Source organism: Orcinus orca, chromosome 6 (genome assembly GCF_937001465.1).
Source record: "Orcinus orca chromosome 6, mOrcOrc1.1, whole genome shotgun sequence".
NCBI classification, from domain to species: domain Eukaryota; kingdom Metazoa; phylum Chordata; class Mammalia; order Artiodactyla; family Delphinidae; genus Orcinus; species Orcinus orca.
The window spans coordinates 85,970,947-85,989,003 of record NC_064564.1 but is presented as its reverse complement, the minus strand read 5'-3'; the positions used below and the strand labels follow the sequence as shown (position 1 = coordinate 85,989,003).

Sequence of the window (18,057 nt, the reverse complement as noted above, 5' to 3'; positions counted from 1 at the left end):
TGGGAGCCCAAGTTCTGGAGGTTCATGCCTGCATGGGGTGACCAGAGCCATCCCACGGGTTGGTCCTCTTTGCCATCCCTCAGCACAGGAAGGGGTCCCCACCCATGGCATCCCACTCCCCCTTGTCCAGCTAGGGAAACTGAGGCCCGGGGAAGGGATGGGGACTGCTGGAGACCTCATAGCAGTCATGCCGTACACGGAGGATGCATCAGCGTTTCCTTTTAATTCAATGGGTCAAGTTAAAAACTACATCCTTAATGATTTGCAGTTGCTTCTGTGAAGCGAGTGATCAGAGTGCCTGCTCAGGGTGCCAAGTCGCAGGAGAAACAAAAGTCACTTCATTTTCGATTCATCGTCTAGAGATTTGTCTACCTTGAAGCTACTTTTCAGGCAACGTCCTGGGTTCAGCCAGCGACAGGCCTGCCTCCCAGTGAAAATAGAAGACAGACCTGTGACTCAATGCTGAACATATTTATTTTGGGTACTTGTCTGGCTTCCGCGCTAGCTCCTTGGCCAGTTTCTCCGCCCTGGAAAGCTCAACACAGTGTCTTGGTGTCGGGAGCCATTGGAACAGTAACCGGAGTCAGACAATCCCAAGTTCACATGCCAGCTCCACCACTCACCCGCTGTGGGACCTCGGGCTGTTCAGTCTCCTGAGCTTTAGTCTTCCCATCTGTAAAACGGGGATGGTCCCAATCCTTATCACACTGGATCTCTGTGTTGATCAAGGGAAAAAATTGGATGAAAAGACTTCGTAACCTCTAAAGGGTCACACGTGAGAGAATGGTTGTTGGCACTCGGGGAAGGCTTGCTGTATTAAGTCAAATTTAATTTTATATATTAAAACAATACTGCATAAAGAGGGACTCGGGGGCACAGAGGGCCCATTTATGAAGTTCATTCCCCGTTATTCCTGGCAGCGAGAGGCATGGATAGTGTGGAAAGCAACACTTCTGTAGAAAATACTCCATCTCGATTCCAGCAATAGTTCTCACCATGAACCACCTGGTTCTTCCATCCTTTATTCAGTCCCTCCCGAGGATTGGGCCACTGGTCCCCAGGTGTGAGAGGGTCTCTACTGCCTTTCTCCCCCACAGCCCTCCCTTCCCACTCTGGTTCTAACACGTTTGTTGATTGGTTGGTTTGCCCAGAGCGTGCAGCAGAATCACCTGGAAGAAGTATCCAACATTACAGGGTCCCACCCCTAGAGTTCCTGATTCAGTAGGTTCCAGGAATGAGGCATGAGAATTTGCATTTCCAGCAAGGTCCCACGTGTTGCTGATGCTGCTGATCTGGGGACCCCACTTTGAGAACCTGAAGTATACTCAGTACATACTATGTTTTAGGTGCTGGGGTCAGGGAGGAGTTAGGGAGGGGGTGTCACAGCTCTGCTCGGGTGGTGTCCATGCCACCTCCTCCAGGAAGCCTCCCCTGACATGACCAGTCCCTTCCCCACCCTCATCCCAGGTTGGGCTGGGCCCCCTCTGTGCTCCTACCACATCCCGTATGGGTGTGCTTTGGTTTATTCTGGAACCGCCAGATACACACTTGTTACTGTCAGCATGGGGGGTGCTAATGCTGTGTTGGTCACCCCTTAGGCAGGCACCCTCTTGAGTTTTGACATTTTCCCAGCTCATCAAGTGAGGCTCAAAGGGCAGAGAAAGGGGAAAGTAAGGTCTCAGGTATGTCTGTTTCCTAAACAACTGTGAGTCATCTCTGAGCCAGTTCAGTTGGCTAATTTAAAATAATCCTATGAAGGTAAGGGGATGACGGAGGAGGGGCAGGCAATTAACAGCTAGTGAGCACCAGTTAGGAGGCTGGCACAGGTTAACCCTATGAAGTTCTGCAAGGCGGGTGTGGTTTCATTGTCATCACACAGATGACACTACTCAGGCTCAGAGAGGGTGAGCAGCTTGCCCACAGTCACACAGCTAATGAACTCAGCTCAGGCTCTCTCCACTGCTGTGTTGACATCGAGAGTGCGTAAAGGGCAAGTCTGAACATTCTCTTCAGCTGTGCTGGGGCAAGGTGGCTTGGGCTGTTCTGGAGGCAGAAGCAGTTGCGCCCACTTCGTGCTGAGCTTGTGACTTGTCACTGTCACCGTGAAACACAAATGCTCTGAAGGTGGTAGTGCTGACACTGAGTCCATCAGACCCTGCTCCAGGCTCACTGTTCCCACCAAGCCCATGATTCATCCTTGTGTACTCAGAATAAACAGGCTCGGACTCTGCAGAAGTTTCCACGGGGAATCTTAGACCTGCCACCATCACCTGGCACACCCAGCACATGCCACCTTCTCCTCACCATTGGCCCCACTGGGGCTCTGGCAGTGCTTCCTGCCCCCTGCTCAGGTTCCCAGAATGCCTTGGGCCTGGGAGGAAATTAACAATTGTGTTTGTACTCGGAGCTTTTTGCTATGTAATGAGTAACAGTTGTAATTAATGTTTAACACGTGTGAACAGCAGGTCTGCAGAGAGAAGGGGGCTTTAAACAGAGAACTGGGATCACTCGCTTCCTTTGGCTGAGGGACAGGTTTTTCCAGTTATTTTTTCTGTTTGACATATGAATGAATTCATTTAGTAACATAGAAAAAAAAAAGAAAAACACTGGTGCTTCATAGCTTTGGTTTGCCTGCTAATTATATTGATAGGAATGTTTTTGCTTCAAGTGCGTTTGTCTCCTGTGTGGAAGAAACCCAAAGGTTTAGTAGAATATCTTTGCCCTTCTGCTTGGCAGGTCAGAGATCTTTGTGTGGTTAGAGATTTTTAAGCTCTGTGAGGTCAGAGACTCTGCCGGCCTTGTTCACACCTGGGTCCCCACGTAGATCAGTGCCTGGCACATAACGAACACACAGATATTTGTTAAATTATTGAATAAATCACGTCTCAGGAAAACCAACCCCAAGTTCTCTTCAGGACACAGAATACATAGGTATCATGCAGCCTGCTCACACAGAGGTGATACGTTTTCACATCATTCTTTCGTGCTGTATACCTATCTTCTCTCCAGATGAGGGTGAGGGACCTGCATGAAAAGGGGCGTTTGTGAGTGGCTGTTGTCTGCTGTGGTTGCAGCCCCTGGTCTGAACTCAAGGCCGAGAGTGTGTCCCTGGGTGTTTGAGGATTGACCCGTGCATCCGGATGCCATGTTGTGAGTGAGGAGACTGGTGTGCCAGTAGGTGGCAAGCAAACCCTTGAGAGCCATGCACCTGCTTGTCCCCTCCTGTCATTCCTCCCTTCCCCCACCACCATCTGTGGAGGGGCAGCAGCAGAAACATATAAGCAGCTCGACTGGGGCTTTGGGACTCCTGGAAGGGGAGACTCATTTCCACAAATGCCCAGCCTGCTCCCTGCAGGTCCTCAGAGGCTTGTGGATGGGGGAAGTCCCTTTCCCAGGCCCTAGGATTGATTCTAAGTGTCTGTGGGTGTCTGCAGGTTAAAGTGTCAGGAGACACACTACATCAGACCTGAGGGGACACCTGACACTGAGCCCAGCTCAGAACTAGGAGAGCTGGAGGGTCTGGATTTAAAGCCCTGTGCTGCCCCTTGCTAGCAGGATGACCTGGGGCAAATTGCCTGTTTCCTCATCTATAAAACCAGGTGGTAATTGGTGCCAGGAGTCAGGGGCACAGTCAGTGCTCAGTGGAGGCTGGCTTTTGATATCATTATCATTACTATTGTTGTTTTTGAGAACCTGTTGCACTGTAGACAGGATTTGCGCAGAACTTGTTAGAGGCTCCTGGGATTCAGAAGACGTGGGTTCAAGTCCAGGTTCAAATCTGGCTGTTGACATGGGGCAAGTCAGTCCCTTTTGCAGCTCTTGTTCCTCATTTATAAAATGAGTTATGATGGTGGAGGTGGCTTGCTTCATCAGCTGTAAAGTCCTCTGCGTTTGGGTCATTTCATCATTTTCATCAGGATTTGTCCCTACTTTTCCTGCAGCCAAGCAGCAGCCCTTGGGGCAGGGTCTTTGCACCAGGCAGCGGTGTCCATGCTTCCTTTTTGGGGTGCAGAATAGGAGGATGCAGACACGCCCCTCATGCCAGGCCCTCCTTCCCCAGTCCAGGCTTGGGTGTACATGCAAGGACAGCGTTCCTGGAAACCAGATGGGATTCCTGGAGCCCAAGTGGGTTTCCCCACGCCCCGCTTCTCGGGGAGTCACCACTGCCCCCTCTCATAATGAGAACCTCTGTTCTCAGGCACTGCCCACGAGACGTGGCAGCTTGGTGCCCTGGGGCCTGCATGTGTCTGCAAGGAGAGTACAGAGGCCTGTCATAGGTGATCCTGGAAAAGCAAACCAAAACATTTGCTAGGCTGCCCATCACCTTACAGCCTACCTGGAGGCACAGCCTTCACTAACTGGGCAGAGGGGAGAGTGAGGCCTGCTCTTGAACTGCAGGGGAGAAGAGGGCTTCACCTCTCTGGGCCTTAGTTTCTCCAGCTGTAAAATGGGAATTCTAATACTTGTCTTACTATGAGGAGCAGGCGAGACGAGGCAGAACATATGTTTAGAAAGTTGAAGCAACAGAGGACCGTTGTCATAGGAACAGAGTTTTAGTCAAGTGCAAGTGTTTGCTCATCGTTGTGAAAGCTTGTGGTATTTCCATACACTCTGGGTCATGGGGGCCCCCCACCTGCCCAAACCAATGCGCAGTCTCCCTCCTTGCCCCCTCTTGGGGGCTTATGACTGCCTGGGCTGCAGCCCCTTCCATGCCTCTGCACCCCTGCCCTCCCCACTCCCCGCCTGTCCCCCCACTACAAACCCACCCGGCCATCAGCAGTGTGGAGGAATCAGTGCCCAGGACTGTGTGGAAGGGATGCCTTGGGCACCTTCATTCTGTTCTCTGTGCCCTTGTGTTTTCAGAGTCATAGGACATCCATGAACAAACACCAGGCCTGGAACACTGTGCAGGCCCCTCCTGTCAGCCCCGTATTCACTCCCACCTCATCCACACGGGGCCTGAAGAAGCCTCTTTAGCACCTGAGAGCTCCATGCACAGGGTTTTGTTTTCAGTTCTCTAATCCTTGTTGCCTTATGCTTAAAGGACTCTGTCCTGTACTAGAGAACTGGGAGGGCCGGAGACTCCAGGCCAGCCAGAAAGAAGCAGCCACTGAACCTGGAGCACATGGCAGGCCTCACCTGGGACCCAAGACCCTGGGCCCCCGTTGCTCCCTTCCGGTTCCCTGTGAATGACCCCTGTCCTTAGGGGCCACCATCCACACTCGCGGTCCGCCCAGAGGGCTGGGGGATGTTTGGCAGACTGTCGACTCTTCTCTCCCTGCCCGTCCCCAGAGAAAGGCACTTCTAGAGGCTTTCCAGGGTTTCCAGGAGGCTGCCCAGTGTTTCCATCCCAAAGCAGAGGGACAGGGACTGGGGTCTGGGGCTCGCTGCCTGGGGTGACAGCCTGCTTCTATCTGCTGGGGCAGGCTATTCGCCCGCACCAGGCCCCGTTCATAAAAATGTGGGTGAAGTTGCACCAACCTCCTCAGTTCGTTGTGAGGGTCAGAAGAGAATGTCACGTCGGATCCTCACGTATGCTTGCCCATGCACAGGAAGCACTCAGTAAAGGTCAAGCCATTTTTCAAAACTATTTTAAAATAATTTGAGGTGGGGAGTCCAGCTCCTAAGTTTCCTTTCTTGATTGATGAATGAGTTTTTTGGTCCTGCTGACCATAAATCTGGATGGAGATTCATTCACTCAACAGATTCTAAGCATCTACTATATATCAGGCACTGTTCTAGGCATTGGGAATTCGCCTTTGAATAAAACAGAATATGTCCTGTCCTCTTGGAGCTTCCAACTTCGGAATTCCAGCACAGGTTGGAGAAGATGGTTTCTGATACAAGGTACTTTATCTTCTTCAGTACATGAAAAGGAGCTGCTCTGAGCATGGATGTGACCATGGGGAGAAGGGACCACCACATACAGGGGGCCTGCCTGGACTTTGGTACATCATCTGTTACTAACCACCTCCACAATCCTTTATGGTATAGGTGTTGTCAGCCCTATTTTACAGAAGAGGCAGCTAAGGCTCAGAGAGGTTTAGAGTCTTGCCCAAAGTCACACAATAGTGGCAGAGGCAAGGTTCAAACCCGGATCTTCCTAACTCCAGAGTCCACGTCCTTTCCATGATGCTGAGCCGCTGCAGTTCCTCTGTTCTCTGGCCTTGTTGCAGCCCATGGGCTGTGTGTCAGGCATGGGGAAGTTCAGAAGAGGCTGAGGCACGAGGCCCCATCTCCATCCCGTTCTGAGAAGACACCTACATAATGCACTGTAATACAGACTGGCGCGGGGTCAGACAGTGGCACAGACAGGGGAGGCGGGGTTCAGAAGAGGAGAAAGGAATTCCACCTGGGGGGGCGTCTAGGATAAAACTTCCCCCCAGGAGGTAGCATTAAAGCTGAACTGAAGAATGGCTAGGACTTTTTCACCAGAGATAGTGAAGAAAGGGATTCTATCGGACAGGCACAGCATAGCAAAGTCCTAGAGGCAGGAAGGCAGATGATGGATTTGGGACCAGCCATTCTTTGTGACTGGAGCCTAGGGGTGAGTGTGGAACCCGGAGGGGTTTTTTTAGGGGAAGATGCATCCAGAAGGTCAGGTTGTCACCAAGTCACAGAGGACCTCAAGCATCAGAGTGAGTTCTCCGTCCCAGGGAAGTAGGAGCCAGCAAGAGCTTCTGAGCCCAGAGAGCTGTGCTTGAGAGGCCCTTTGGCATTTTGGAACCTGATCTCTCTGGCCAGCCCTGAATGATAAACAGGAAGGAGCCAGATCCTGAAGGAACACATTTACTTCATCTAAGCAAACATTCACTAAACACCATCTCTATGCCCAGCACTACAGTCAGTTTAGGGACAGACAAGAGATTGGAGAGGAAAAAGAGGCCTAAATCCCAGGCGCTGCCCCCGCAGAACACCCGGGCTGGCTGGGGGCCCACTGAGCTACAGGAGAAGGGCCAAGTGCCATGAGCCGCCCAGGAGGAAGGTAGCTCTCGGCAGGTGGGATCAGGGGAGGCTTTGTGGAAGGGGGACTTTTGTGCCAGACCTTTGAAGCTTCTAGACTTCATACAGGTGGTGGTCGTTTCAAAGACTAAATGAGTGAGGCACAGCTCCTGCCCGGCCAGCCCCGCTCCTTAGCTCTGAGACTCTGGTGGAATTCTTCCTCCCCTCCTCTGGGCCCCCACTCCCTTGCCCACAGGGTGGCAGGGTTGTTGTGAGGGTTAGAGCTCGCATGGGCACCTGGAAATGCCGTCTTCTGTCATTGACAGTGACCCAGCTTCAAGGCTGATTGGTATAAAATCTACCATACATGTAGGAAGGGGACCACCAGCGGCAGAGGCTAATCTGCAGGGAGGAAGGGCCTTCCGGAAGATCTGAGCTGGGCCTTAAAGAATGAGACGTGTCATTAGACCAGAGCTTTTGGAAGGACATTTGGGATATCACGAAGGGCCACCTCACCCTCTCGGGAGACAGGCTGCTAGAGCTGTCAACCGGGCCACTTCTCCCACTGCCACCAGGGTACTGGTCCCCATCATCACACCAAAGGCAAAAGGGCTCCAGAGGCCTGGCCCTGCCCGTCTGAGTCTCCCCTCCCTCCCTCAAAACTCAGACTTCTGTTTGTAATTGCCTATAGGTGGAATTAATTAGTTACTGTCATTCTAACAACTCACAAGGGTGGCATATTTTTTCTCTAAATGCAGATATTCTTTTGAGGGCTGTGTCTTCCTTTACCTTTTGCAGAAAATCACTAACTTAAAAGAATTGCCTTTTTAAATTGCAGATTAAAGGGAAGCTTAATTAGAAGGAATGAAAGCAGTTGTGTTTGGAGCTTTTGTTCTTAACTTTTTTTTTTTCTTGTGCTGCTGAATCACTTGGAGTTTGTATATTTTTACTTTAGGTGGAATGATTTGCCTAATTAAGCCTGTCATTCATCACTACCTGTTCCCTCTAAAATGTATGGCTATATTATTAAGCTTGCAAGCGGATGTATGAATTAATTCAGTGGGGATTTACAGTGTTGACTGGGACGTTATTAGGTTTTATCCAATTTATCTGGTATGAAAACCGATATTTTTCCCCAGTACAGTGAAACAGCAGCTCATTAAGTTTCTTCATTCAGTCATTCTTTGAGCACCTGTTATGTTGTGGGCATGCTCTAGGGATGGGAGGTAGGGGCAAGTATGGTGTAGCCCCTGCCCTTGAGGGGCTCATGAGGAGCCAAACAAGGAAACTGGCAATTAGGGTACCATAGGCTGAGATCAAGGGGAGTCTGGGAAGGAGGTGAGGCCAGGGAAGGCTTCCTGGAAGAGGTGACCCCTGAAGAGCAAGTGGAGTCAGTCAGGTGGACAGTGGGGAGGGGAGGGTGTCCTGGTAATACAGGCAGAGAGCATGGCCTGGAAAGGGACCTGGTGAGATCTGAGACTAGGCAGGTTGCCAGGTCGTTGGTCGTGAGAGCTTCGGTTCCTTCCATGATCGGTGTTCCATGCTCCATGCCTCTCTTTTCACCTTCTGTGCCAGGAGGTGTGTCGTGGGATTGTATACTGGGAGAGAGCCCCCAATTCTGATTTTAGCCGGTGGAACACCCAGGTTGTCAGAGGTGAAAGTGCCTTACAGTTCATCTGGTTTCTCCCTCTCCTCTGCCTGTGGCAAAACTAAGCCTAGAACCTCATCTCCCGCCTAGCCCCTTCCCCAACCCCCACTCCTCTGCCCACTCCAGCACTGTTCACCCCCAGGGGCCAGAGGCCTGCCGAACTGCCTCCTCTCCACTCCCGACATCAGAAAGTTAGCAGAGGGGAGGCTTCGTGGGAAAGTACACACTGGCCCTGACCCCCTCCCCTGCTGTGCCCCGATCTCCATCTCGGTGTGGCATCACACAGGAGTCTTCTCTGACTTGCCCCACACGTAATCAAGTCCTGTTGGAGTCGCCTCCCACATCCCTCTCATCACTGAGGGATTCAGCCTTCCCTAACTGGTCTCTCTGCCTCCAGGGTTGCCCCCAAACCCAGCCTCCTTCAGCAGTCAGAGAGGTCTCTAAAGCCCAATCTGAAGAATGGCATTCCTTCATTCAACCCATCGTAGGATCAAGTCTCAGCTCTTTATAAGGGTGACCAGGCCCTCACCTGTCTACCCGATCGCAGTGCTCACCGCTGCCCACGGTCACCCGTCCAGGACTCTGCAAGTTAGGGGGCTCAGGTCAGAATCTGCTTCACCTCTTCCTCACGCCCCCTCCCAGAACATACGCCCCATTTGACTGGTTGCCATGAGGGCTGGTGTGGTTCAGCGGGAGCCCTGGTGGGGGAGCTGGGCTGCTGGGAAGCCAGGGAAGGGCCCGCGGTGACATGTGTGCCAGGGCCCCGGCTCTGAGCTTCACCCCCATCACCACTGTGAAAGCCCAGCTCATCAGCCAAATGGAGGAGGCCTTTCTCAGACACACAAGCCCAGGACGTATTCCCTGCAAGGGTCTTGAGGTCATTGCCATCTTGCTGTCTGTCCCTGTGGTTGGACACAGGACAGAACCGTAGCTGGAGACGAGGGCAGGAGCCCCCAGCCAGTCCTCGCTCTGCCCCTACTCCACACTGCCAGTCCTGGCATCACAGGCTGTGGGCGTCTGGAGGTTGGAGCTTGGCCTCCATCCTGCCTTCTCATGGAGCTTAGAGTTTTCTGTGAGTCTTCTTCACCTGGACGATGCCAGCCCCATCCTCCAGCACTCAGGCCAAAAGCCTGTAAGTGACCCTGATCTTCTGTCTCACTCTCACTCCAGCCTGAAGACACAGACCAGTCCTGTGCCTCTGCCGGAATCTGGTTTCTCACGGTCACTTCCACCCACCTCTCCCATGCCAGCCCATCCTGCAGGAGCTTCCCCTCTGCTCGGCCTTGCTCCCCTTCCATCTTGGTCTCTCTTTTTTTTTAATTCACAATTTTTTTCTTAAGTAGGTTCACAGCAAAATTTGAGATGAAAGTACGGAGAGTTCCCATATACCCGCGTCCTCTATCCCTTGTCAGTCCAGCAATCCTGTTAAAAAGTGCCAGGTTGGGCTTCCCTGGTGGCACAGTGGTTGAGAGTCCGCCTGCCGATGCAGGGGACACGGGTTCATGCCCCGGTCCGGGAAGATCCCACATGCCGCAGAGCGGCTGGGCCTGTGAGCCATGGCCGCTGAGCCTGCGCGTCCGGAGCCTGTGCTCCGCAACGGGAGAGGCCACAACAGTGAGAGGCCCGCGTACCGAAAAAAAAAAAAAAAAGTGCCAGGTCAAAAGGCTTCCCCGCCATCAGAACATCAGAATGGCTCTTCATTTCTCTCAAACCGAAGTTCTTCCCAAGGCCTCCAGAGCCCCACGACCTGGCCCTGCTCCCTCCCACTCCCCTCAGCCTCAAACTCCGCCCCCCCCCAATCCCTCCAGTTGCCCTGGGCTGTGTTTTCTCTGTCACCCTTGGCCTGTTCCTAAATTCAAGGCCCTTGAATTTTCTCTTCCTTCTCCCTGGGATGTCCTTCCCCCGGATGTCCACGTGGCTCGGCCCTCCTTTCCTCCAGTCATTTATTCAGATGCCATCCTTCAAGAGGCCTGCCCTGTCCTGCTTTTGTTTTCTCCGGAGCACTTAGCACCAGCGGGTGTGCTGTGGATCTGACTCATTTCACTTGTCGTCTGTCTCTCCTCACTCGGACCCTGAGCTCCAGAGACAGGGATTTCTGTTTTGCTCACTGCTGTTTCCCCAACCCTGAACTGTGCCTTGCACATGTGAATGAGAGTCTAGGGTGGACAGCCTGCTGGACCCCACTGCAGTCATGACAGTGACCATATACACATGCGTCCAACCTGTTCAGGGCCTTCCATTGGCAGGTACCTCCTCGCCCCTTCCCTCTGTTTTCTGTAGTGATTAACAGAGAAGAGTGTCTTGGAGGGATGGAAATGTTTCACAGTCCTGATGCGTGATCTTGCTCCGCGCCTGAGACGCACAACAGGTTCAGTCACCTCCGTCCCCGTGGACAGGACCACTGTCAGGGCAGGGGTTTCCCAGCACCTTCTGTGAATGTGAGATTGATTGCCATGCAGCTGGTGTTGGAGGACAGCTGGCCACATCCACGCTTGCTGGTTAGGGGGAGATTTTATACCATTGTGTGTCCGTGGGCCTGCACCTTGATGTGGCCTTGGGAACATTGTTCCGCAGGCCCTGGCCCAGCTTACTAAGCGCTCTGTGTATGCTGGGCCCATAGGATGCAGTCCCTCATGTGATCTCCCCAGCAGCCTGGTAAGGTAGGGAATGGGGCCTCAGAGAGGTTGAGCAGCTTAGCCAAGGCACACAGCCAGTCACTGGCCAGCTTAGGAGGGGGGGACTCAGGTCAGTTTGGAAGCTTCTGTGAAGTGCTTAGTACTGTGTCCACACTGAGCAGACATGATAATAAAAATAATAATATAACTCATAATAAAAGAAAATATTTATAATAGCATTGACTGAGCACAGACTAACTGCATGCCAGGCGCTCTGCTAAGATGGCTGTACACCACCTGGCAGAATCCTCACAGCAACCCCATGAGGTGGGTACGGTCGTTATCCCTATTTTCCAGGTGAGGAAATTGAAGCCCAGAGAGATAACTTGCAAGGTGGACTAGCCAGTCTCCAGGAACACTTCTGGCAACTCCAGTTTTAGCTCAGTATTTTCTGCTTTTTGTGGGGTGTCTCCGGGGTCCTGCCCTCAAGAGGCATCCTCCCCAGCCCGTGGGGTGAACAACACTCTCACAGGTCCAGGGCGGGAGGAAGGCACACTGGAGGACCCATTCCGCTGTGCCGGACACTGCTCCAGGCTCCCCTGGGTGCTTGGGTCCAGGACAAGGAGCAGACTTGGGTGATGCAACATGACCCTCGATTAGAACTCTCTAGGGTTGTCCTAGGAGAAAGGGGGCAGATGTGGCCTGTGCCACCCCAGGTGGGATGGGAGAATGGGAGGAGGAGAGGAGCCGCTTTGAGACAGGTTTTTGGCAGAAAATGAGGAACTGTCTAGGGGACTGTGCCCCCTCTGGGAGTGCCATGTCACCTTTGGTGGAGGTTGCAGGAGGGTTCCTTTGGGGACCAGGCTGAGCTCAGTGGCCTCTGGGGATTCAACCAGCCTCTCGAATGCACCGTCTGTTTCTGATGGCACAGGCTTGTCCCGTTTTAGGAAGCCCACGTCTTTCGAGCCATGTTTGTTCGTTGCCTGGAACCCTTCTGCCTGCAAGTTGTAAAGCCCCAACGAGAACCATCAACCGTGACCCCACTATGCGCCACTCCTTGAGCTGAGCTCTGGGTAACCAGGTAACCGTGCTCTTTCTCTCTCTCCCCCACAGCCCAGTTCAATGGCAGTGAGAAACGGCAGTCATCCCCCTCGCCTTCCCAGGACCGGCGGCGCCAGCTTCGAGCTCCCGGAGGGGGCTTCAAGCCCATCAAACATGGGAGCCCCGAGTTCTGTGGGATCCTGGCAGAGAGAGTGGATCCTGCTGTCCCACTGGAGAAGCAAATGTAAGTTCTTAGGGAGCAAAGCCCAGTCTCAGCAACCAGTTCATGGAGTCACTGTGGAGGCTCATAGAAGGTCAAGGCCACTGTCAAGTCTGTCCGATTGGGGTTAGAGTGCGTGTCTCCTGATTTCTGGCCCTGTCTCTCCACACTGTGTCGCCTGCCTTCCTTTAGTTGGCTAGTAGGAAGTTCTGTGAAATCGTCCGCATGGTGCACCCCTCACTCTTATATGCCCCTTTCTAATTTCATCATCCAGCAAGTGAGTTTTTGAAAAGCTGAATGTATACTAAATCTTGCTGCCTAATTATATATTAGATTTATTTTTATAGCTGTAGTGATGGTTTTTGTTGTTTTTTTTTTGTAGTGATGGTTTTGCCCCACATCTGCTTGATATTAATTGGGCAAGGCCTGGACGCTCTTGACTTGGGTTTTTCCCAGAGATTTCCCAGCTTTAATCGGCGTCCAAGTCCCATCCCTGCTGCCCCTTTCCCTCCCTGCTTCTCCTCAACACCGCTGGTCAGTGTTTACTGCCCCTCCCCTTGACCGTGATGACCATCTCCCTTCTCTGCTGGGGTGTCAGGTCCCTGCTCTGCTCTGAAACTTTCAGTGGCCCCCCATCACCGCCAGCATGAAGTCCCATATCCCATCTGCCGCTCACTCTGTGAGTTGCCCCCAGACTGCTTTTTCAGTTTCTCATCATTCCACATACCTGCCCTAGAGTGAGCTTCTCCAGGAGCTTAATAAAACACGTCCTGGATCCTGTGCTGGCACCGTCAGGTGTATCATCCTCTTAACAAGCGAATGTGGGATAAATGGGGTGATCATCTTATTGCAAAATGAGAAAATCGGGGCTCTAAGAGAGGTGGAGCCTTGGCTAGGATATCATGGCTCAGAGTGCAGAGGTAGGATTCGAACTCCATGACTCAACCCCACGCTCTCCCCTCACTTTCCTCTCATATACACTTCCCCCTCACCCTTAGCACATGGCCGGCACAGAGTAGGCACTCAGTAAGGCCAAGAGATTAGCTGACACCAGGCCGGTTCCTTAGGAGACTTCATTGTGTGTGTTATGTACTATGTTAGTCTCCGCCCAGGGGATTCTGGTCTCACCCAGCCGGCAGTGCATCCCTCACAGGAAATGCTCCCTTGCTGAGCAGGATGCAGAGTTTTCCGAATGATGTCATGTGCTCCTGTGCCCCTTTTTAAGCGTGTGCTGCAGCCTCCTTTGTGACAGCCCTGCGCCTGCTACATCAAGCACATTGGAGGTGGGGTGCGCTCCCAGCGGGTGTTGTGTTAATCACTTCTCACAGCCACACAGATTGGGTGGCAGGTTTTGCTTATTTCTGATCAAACTGTGAGCTTTTTAATCAACAAACAAAATATGATCCAGAGATCCCTGGGAGTTGGGAGCTATTCAGCATGCATCCTGACCAGGTCTGCCTGGGTCAGTCTCAGCAACCAGTTCATGGAGTCACTGTTAAGGCTCATAGAAGGTCAAGGCCACTGTCAGGTCTGCCTGATTGGGATTAGAGTGCGCATCTCCTGATTCCTGGCCCTGTGCTTCCTCCCTCCACACTGTATCACTGCCTGGGGTCAGCGGCCCAGCCTACCCTCTTCCCACTCCCAGATGGAACTTCATGGGCCCCTTGAGGGCAGTTCTGCCTTTCCTTTCCCGTTCCCACCCAACAAGGCCCTCGGCCAAGTCCAGAGTCGTGACTGGCTTCCCTCCCCCCACCACCCCCGTCTCATCTCTCTGGGATTATTCTGGCCTGCTGGAGACCCTGCCTCATCACCCGAGAGATGGGCTTAAATAACATCCCACTTCCAGAGGAGCCTGAGGACCCAGGTTCACCGTATCCCCCCACCTGGACTGGTGTTGCCTCAGAGATTAGGGGGCCCCTTCAAGGCCCGACTTCTCTCCACCCTAGCACAGAGGAGAGGGAACATGGGGACACTGAGGGATGTGCCCCAGTCTTAGAGGGTTATTGAAGGTGGACAGTCACACATCTGCCCGGGTACCCCTACCACTTGCTTGCTCTCCTGGGATGGTGGAAAGGCTGCTCAGGTACTCAGGGCAACTGCTCCCGGCCTTCTTCAGGCAGCCCACCGCCCCCTCTGTCCTGCGTCATTATTACCATCAGCATATAAACATGTGCCAGTTGTGAACTTCTTAAAGCAAATAAAGAAGTAATCCTGACGGGACATCCCCCTCTGGCTCTGGCCCCTGTTGGGAACATAAGCTCCATGAGGGCAGGAACTTGGCTGGGTCACCACTGCTCAGTGCCTGGAACAGTGCCTGGCACATAGTATGTGCTCAGTGAATAGCTAGCTGTCCACTCAATGGACAAAGTCCCCAAAGAGGGACTTTCGGAACCTTTTCCCACGTGTCAGCACGTCTTCTCTCCCTTCCATCACCTGCCACTCTCTCACCCACCACAATCTGCTTCCCTTTTCTGCCCGAGTCACCAGGTGACCTCCTCTGACCTCTGTGGCAGCCAGCACAGTAGACGGCTCCCTCCTGCAGAGACAGTCTCTGCTCCTGGTTTTGCTCCTGCCTCCCCCGCCAGATCCTTGTCTCAACCTGACCTGAAAGTCAGACTGTCCGAGGCTCAGTTTCCAGCTACGTGCTCTCCCTGGGTAGTCTCAGGATGCTGGTGGTGATTCACCAGTGCGCTTCCCCAGCCCACAGAACTCCCAACTCCTACGTCCAGCTGCCTTTGTGGAATCTTCACTTGGCTGACGAATGGGCATCTTGAATTTAACACGTTCAAAACTGGACTCCTGATCTTCTCCTGGACACCCCCTCCTCCCCAGCTTCCCCACCTCCACAAACGGCATCACATCTACCTAGTTGCCCAAGCCACAACGCTGGAGTCATCTTGATTCCTTTGTTTGCATTATACCAGCATCTAGTACATTACTAAGTTCTTCCAGTTTTCCATCCAGAACACAGCCCGAATCCATCCATCTTCTTATCTCAGGTCCTCCCATGTGGACCACTGCAGAAGCCTCCTCTCTCGTCTCCTGCTTCATTTCCCCTCTGGCCGCTCTTCAGGGAAGCCTGGCTAACCTTTTGTAAGATCATCCAGAGCAAGTATCTCTTAAGCATCTCTGTTTAAAACTCTCATTGCCCTCCCTATGCTTAGAATAAAATCAGACTTCTTCCCTTGGCCCACAAGGCCTCAGGGAACTGGACCCTGCCTTCCTCTCCATCCTCATCCTGTACCACTCACCACACTCACAGTGCTGGACCATTCTTGCTGCCTTTCTGCTCCGTGGACACCCCAAGCTCATTCCTACTTCTGGACCTTTGCATTTGCTGGTTCCTCTGCAGAGAACGTGTTTTCTTTGGCTCTTTACATGATCGACTCCTTCTCACAGTGCAGATTCTCAGGTCAAATGCCATCTCCTTGGGGTCCTCCCCTGTCCATTCATTCCATAGTAAGCACCTCTCCTGCCCCAGTCACTGCCTTCTCACAAACACAATATTCCTACGTAGCACTTGTCACTATCTGACATTGTTTCCTGAATCTATTTGTTGATTCTCCATCTCCCTGCATCAGTCCTGTGAGATCAAGGGTGTAGTAAGTGGTGAGTAAATATTGGATGAGCTCATGGATATTGGTTGGACTGGATGGCTATGGTTGAGTCTTCTTAATCCCTATGGTTCTGGCCTGAGTGGCCAGCTCTGCAAAGTCCAGCACATCCCCAAGATGGCCTGCTGCCTGGAATCTCTTTTCAGTCCAGACAAAGCCTCCTCGGGCGCAGGGGTTGGTCCCCAGCCGTGCCCCCCAACCCCAAGGACCACCCAGGCCCATCCTGGCTGCCCTCTCCCCATCCTCCAGTCTAGTGTCCTTTGCCCCATCTCTCCCAAACTCCTGGTTCTCCTTTGATCCTCGACCCTGAGTCCCCTGCCTTTCTCTCCGTGTGGAGTGACTGGAGCAGCGGGGGAAGGAACCAGCAGCTTATCCTGTTTACCCACCAGGGATTACCCTTAACGAGGATCCAGAGCCCCCGGAGACCTGTCTGCCACCACCTCCCTTAGTGCTGCTTGTCCTGTGTTCAGGGGGCAGATGCGGACAGCACTTCCCTGGAGACCACTTCTAGGCCTTCACTGAGGACGGCTCTGCTTCAAATATCTGAAACTTGTTTTCCAAATAAAACAGCATTTTGTCAGCTCACTGGGGCTGTGTTACACAGGTGAAATTTCTCTTGTCTAACCTCTTCTCTCAAACACAGTCATGTATCCTTTCTTAAGCATATCCTGAGACTTCACGTCTCTGGGAGGGTGAGCGGTCACCTCCTGGTGATCAGTGACCCGGTCACATGCTCATTGGATGGGGATACTCACATCATACTCACGCTCCAGTCCTTGCTTTCCTAGAGCTGGTTGGGTTTTTTTTAGGTTATAATTATGTCATCCTCACTGCTGCTAACTATTCAGAACACTGCCTTATAAACGGCAGAAAGTGCAGAGAAAGGCAGTGCGACGCTTTTCTCCAAGCAGAATGTCTGTACCAGAACTTTCACGGCTACTGTTCACAGGGCACTCCTGGGCAGGTCCAGGAGGCAGCCTCCCCCATACACCTGGGAGCTTAAAATGTAGTCTGCACGGGGAGCAGCAGCCTGAAATAGTGATAGTTGGGGAAGTGACCCTTGGCCATCAACAAGTTCAGTCTCTTTCAGCTGATGCTCGTAGCTGCCGTTTGTGCAAACTCACCCCATTGCAGGCTGTGCACCAGCCCTTTAATGCATCGTCCCATTTGATCCTCACAACCCCCAAAACAGGGGTGGAGTGATCCTAACTTGGTAGGGAACCCCGAGGTGTACCCAGGTTCAGCCACTTGCCCCAGAGTGCCCGGCTGGCCAGTGGCAGAGCTGCATCTGTGACTCAGCGGCCAAAGGGTGATCCATCCTTGACCATCCAGCACCCCTGGTTCTCTTCCTGACCCCATCTCTGGCCACCTTCCCACTGATCCAGCCCCTCAGAGACTGTCACGTAAACAGAGACCCGTTCTGAGTATACCCGCTGGTCGGCATCTTGGGATCCTCACTCTGCCACTGCAATTTTACCTTCAGCTTTTTCAGTCTTGAAAATCAACGTTCCCCTTTTGTTCTGCAGTCAAGCATCTGTCACTGCACCCCTACCTTCTGATTCTGCCACTCACCACATGCTGTCCAGAAGCAGTGGCACTGGGATTTCCACGTGCCCAGTCGATGCCAGATGCACTTGGCAGGAGCACTGGTGTGACCCCCCCCACCCCAAATGCCTGCTTTCCTGAGTGATGAACACCGCCCACTAGTCCCACAGATGTCGCAGAGCCAGCACGTGTCCCTCCTGTCAGCGCCCTCTGACGGCTTCTGTGTCACTCAGATGGAGAAAGCCAGAGTCCCCGCATTGCCTTGCGCGCAAGGCCCCCGAGCCGGCCCTGCTGCGTGGCCTCTTCGGCCTCAGCACCCACCCCACTGCCTTGCCTCGCTCCAGCCACGCTGGCCTCCTTGCTGTTTCCAAAACATGCCAGGCACTCCCGCCTTTGCTGCCCTTCCTTCTACGAGATGCGCTCTTTTCCAGC

General features: G+C 52.9%; 1 protein-coding gene across 6 annotated transcripts in view; it reads left to right on the top strand.

Moving 5' to 3' along the window:
- Positions 1 to 18,057, top strand: part of SHB (SH2 domain containing adaptor protein B) — a 138,209-nt gene that overhangs the window by 92,029 nt on the left and 28,123 nt on the right. For all 6 annotated transcript variants that reach the window (XM_004271459.4, XM_033431136.2, XM_033431134.2 and 3 more), the window contains one exon: positions 12,319 to 12,490. In XM_004271459.4, coding sequence (XP_004271507.2) covers positions 12,319 to 12,490 — 172 coding nt within the window. The remainder of the gene's footprint in view (positions 1 to 12,318; positions 12,491 to 18,057) is intronic.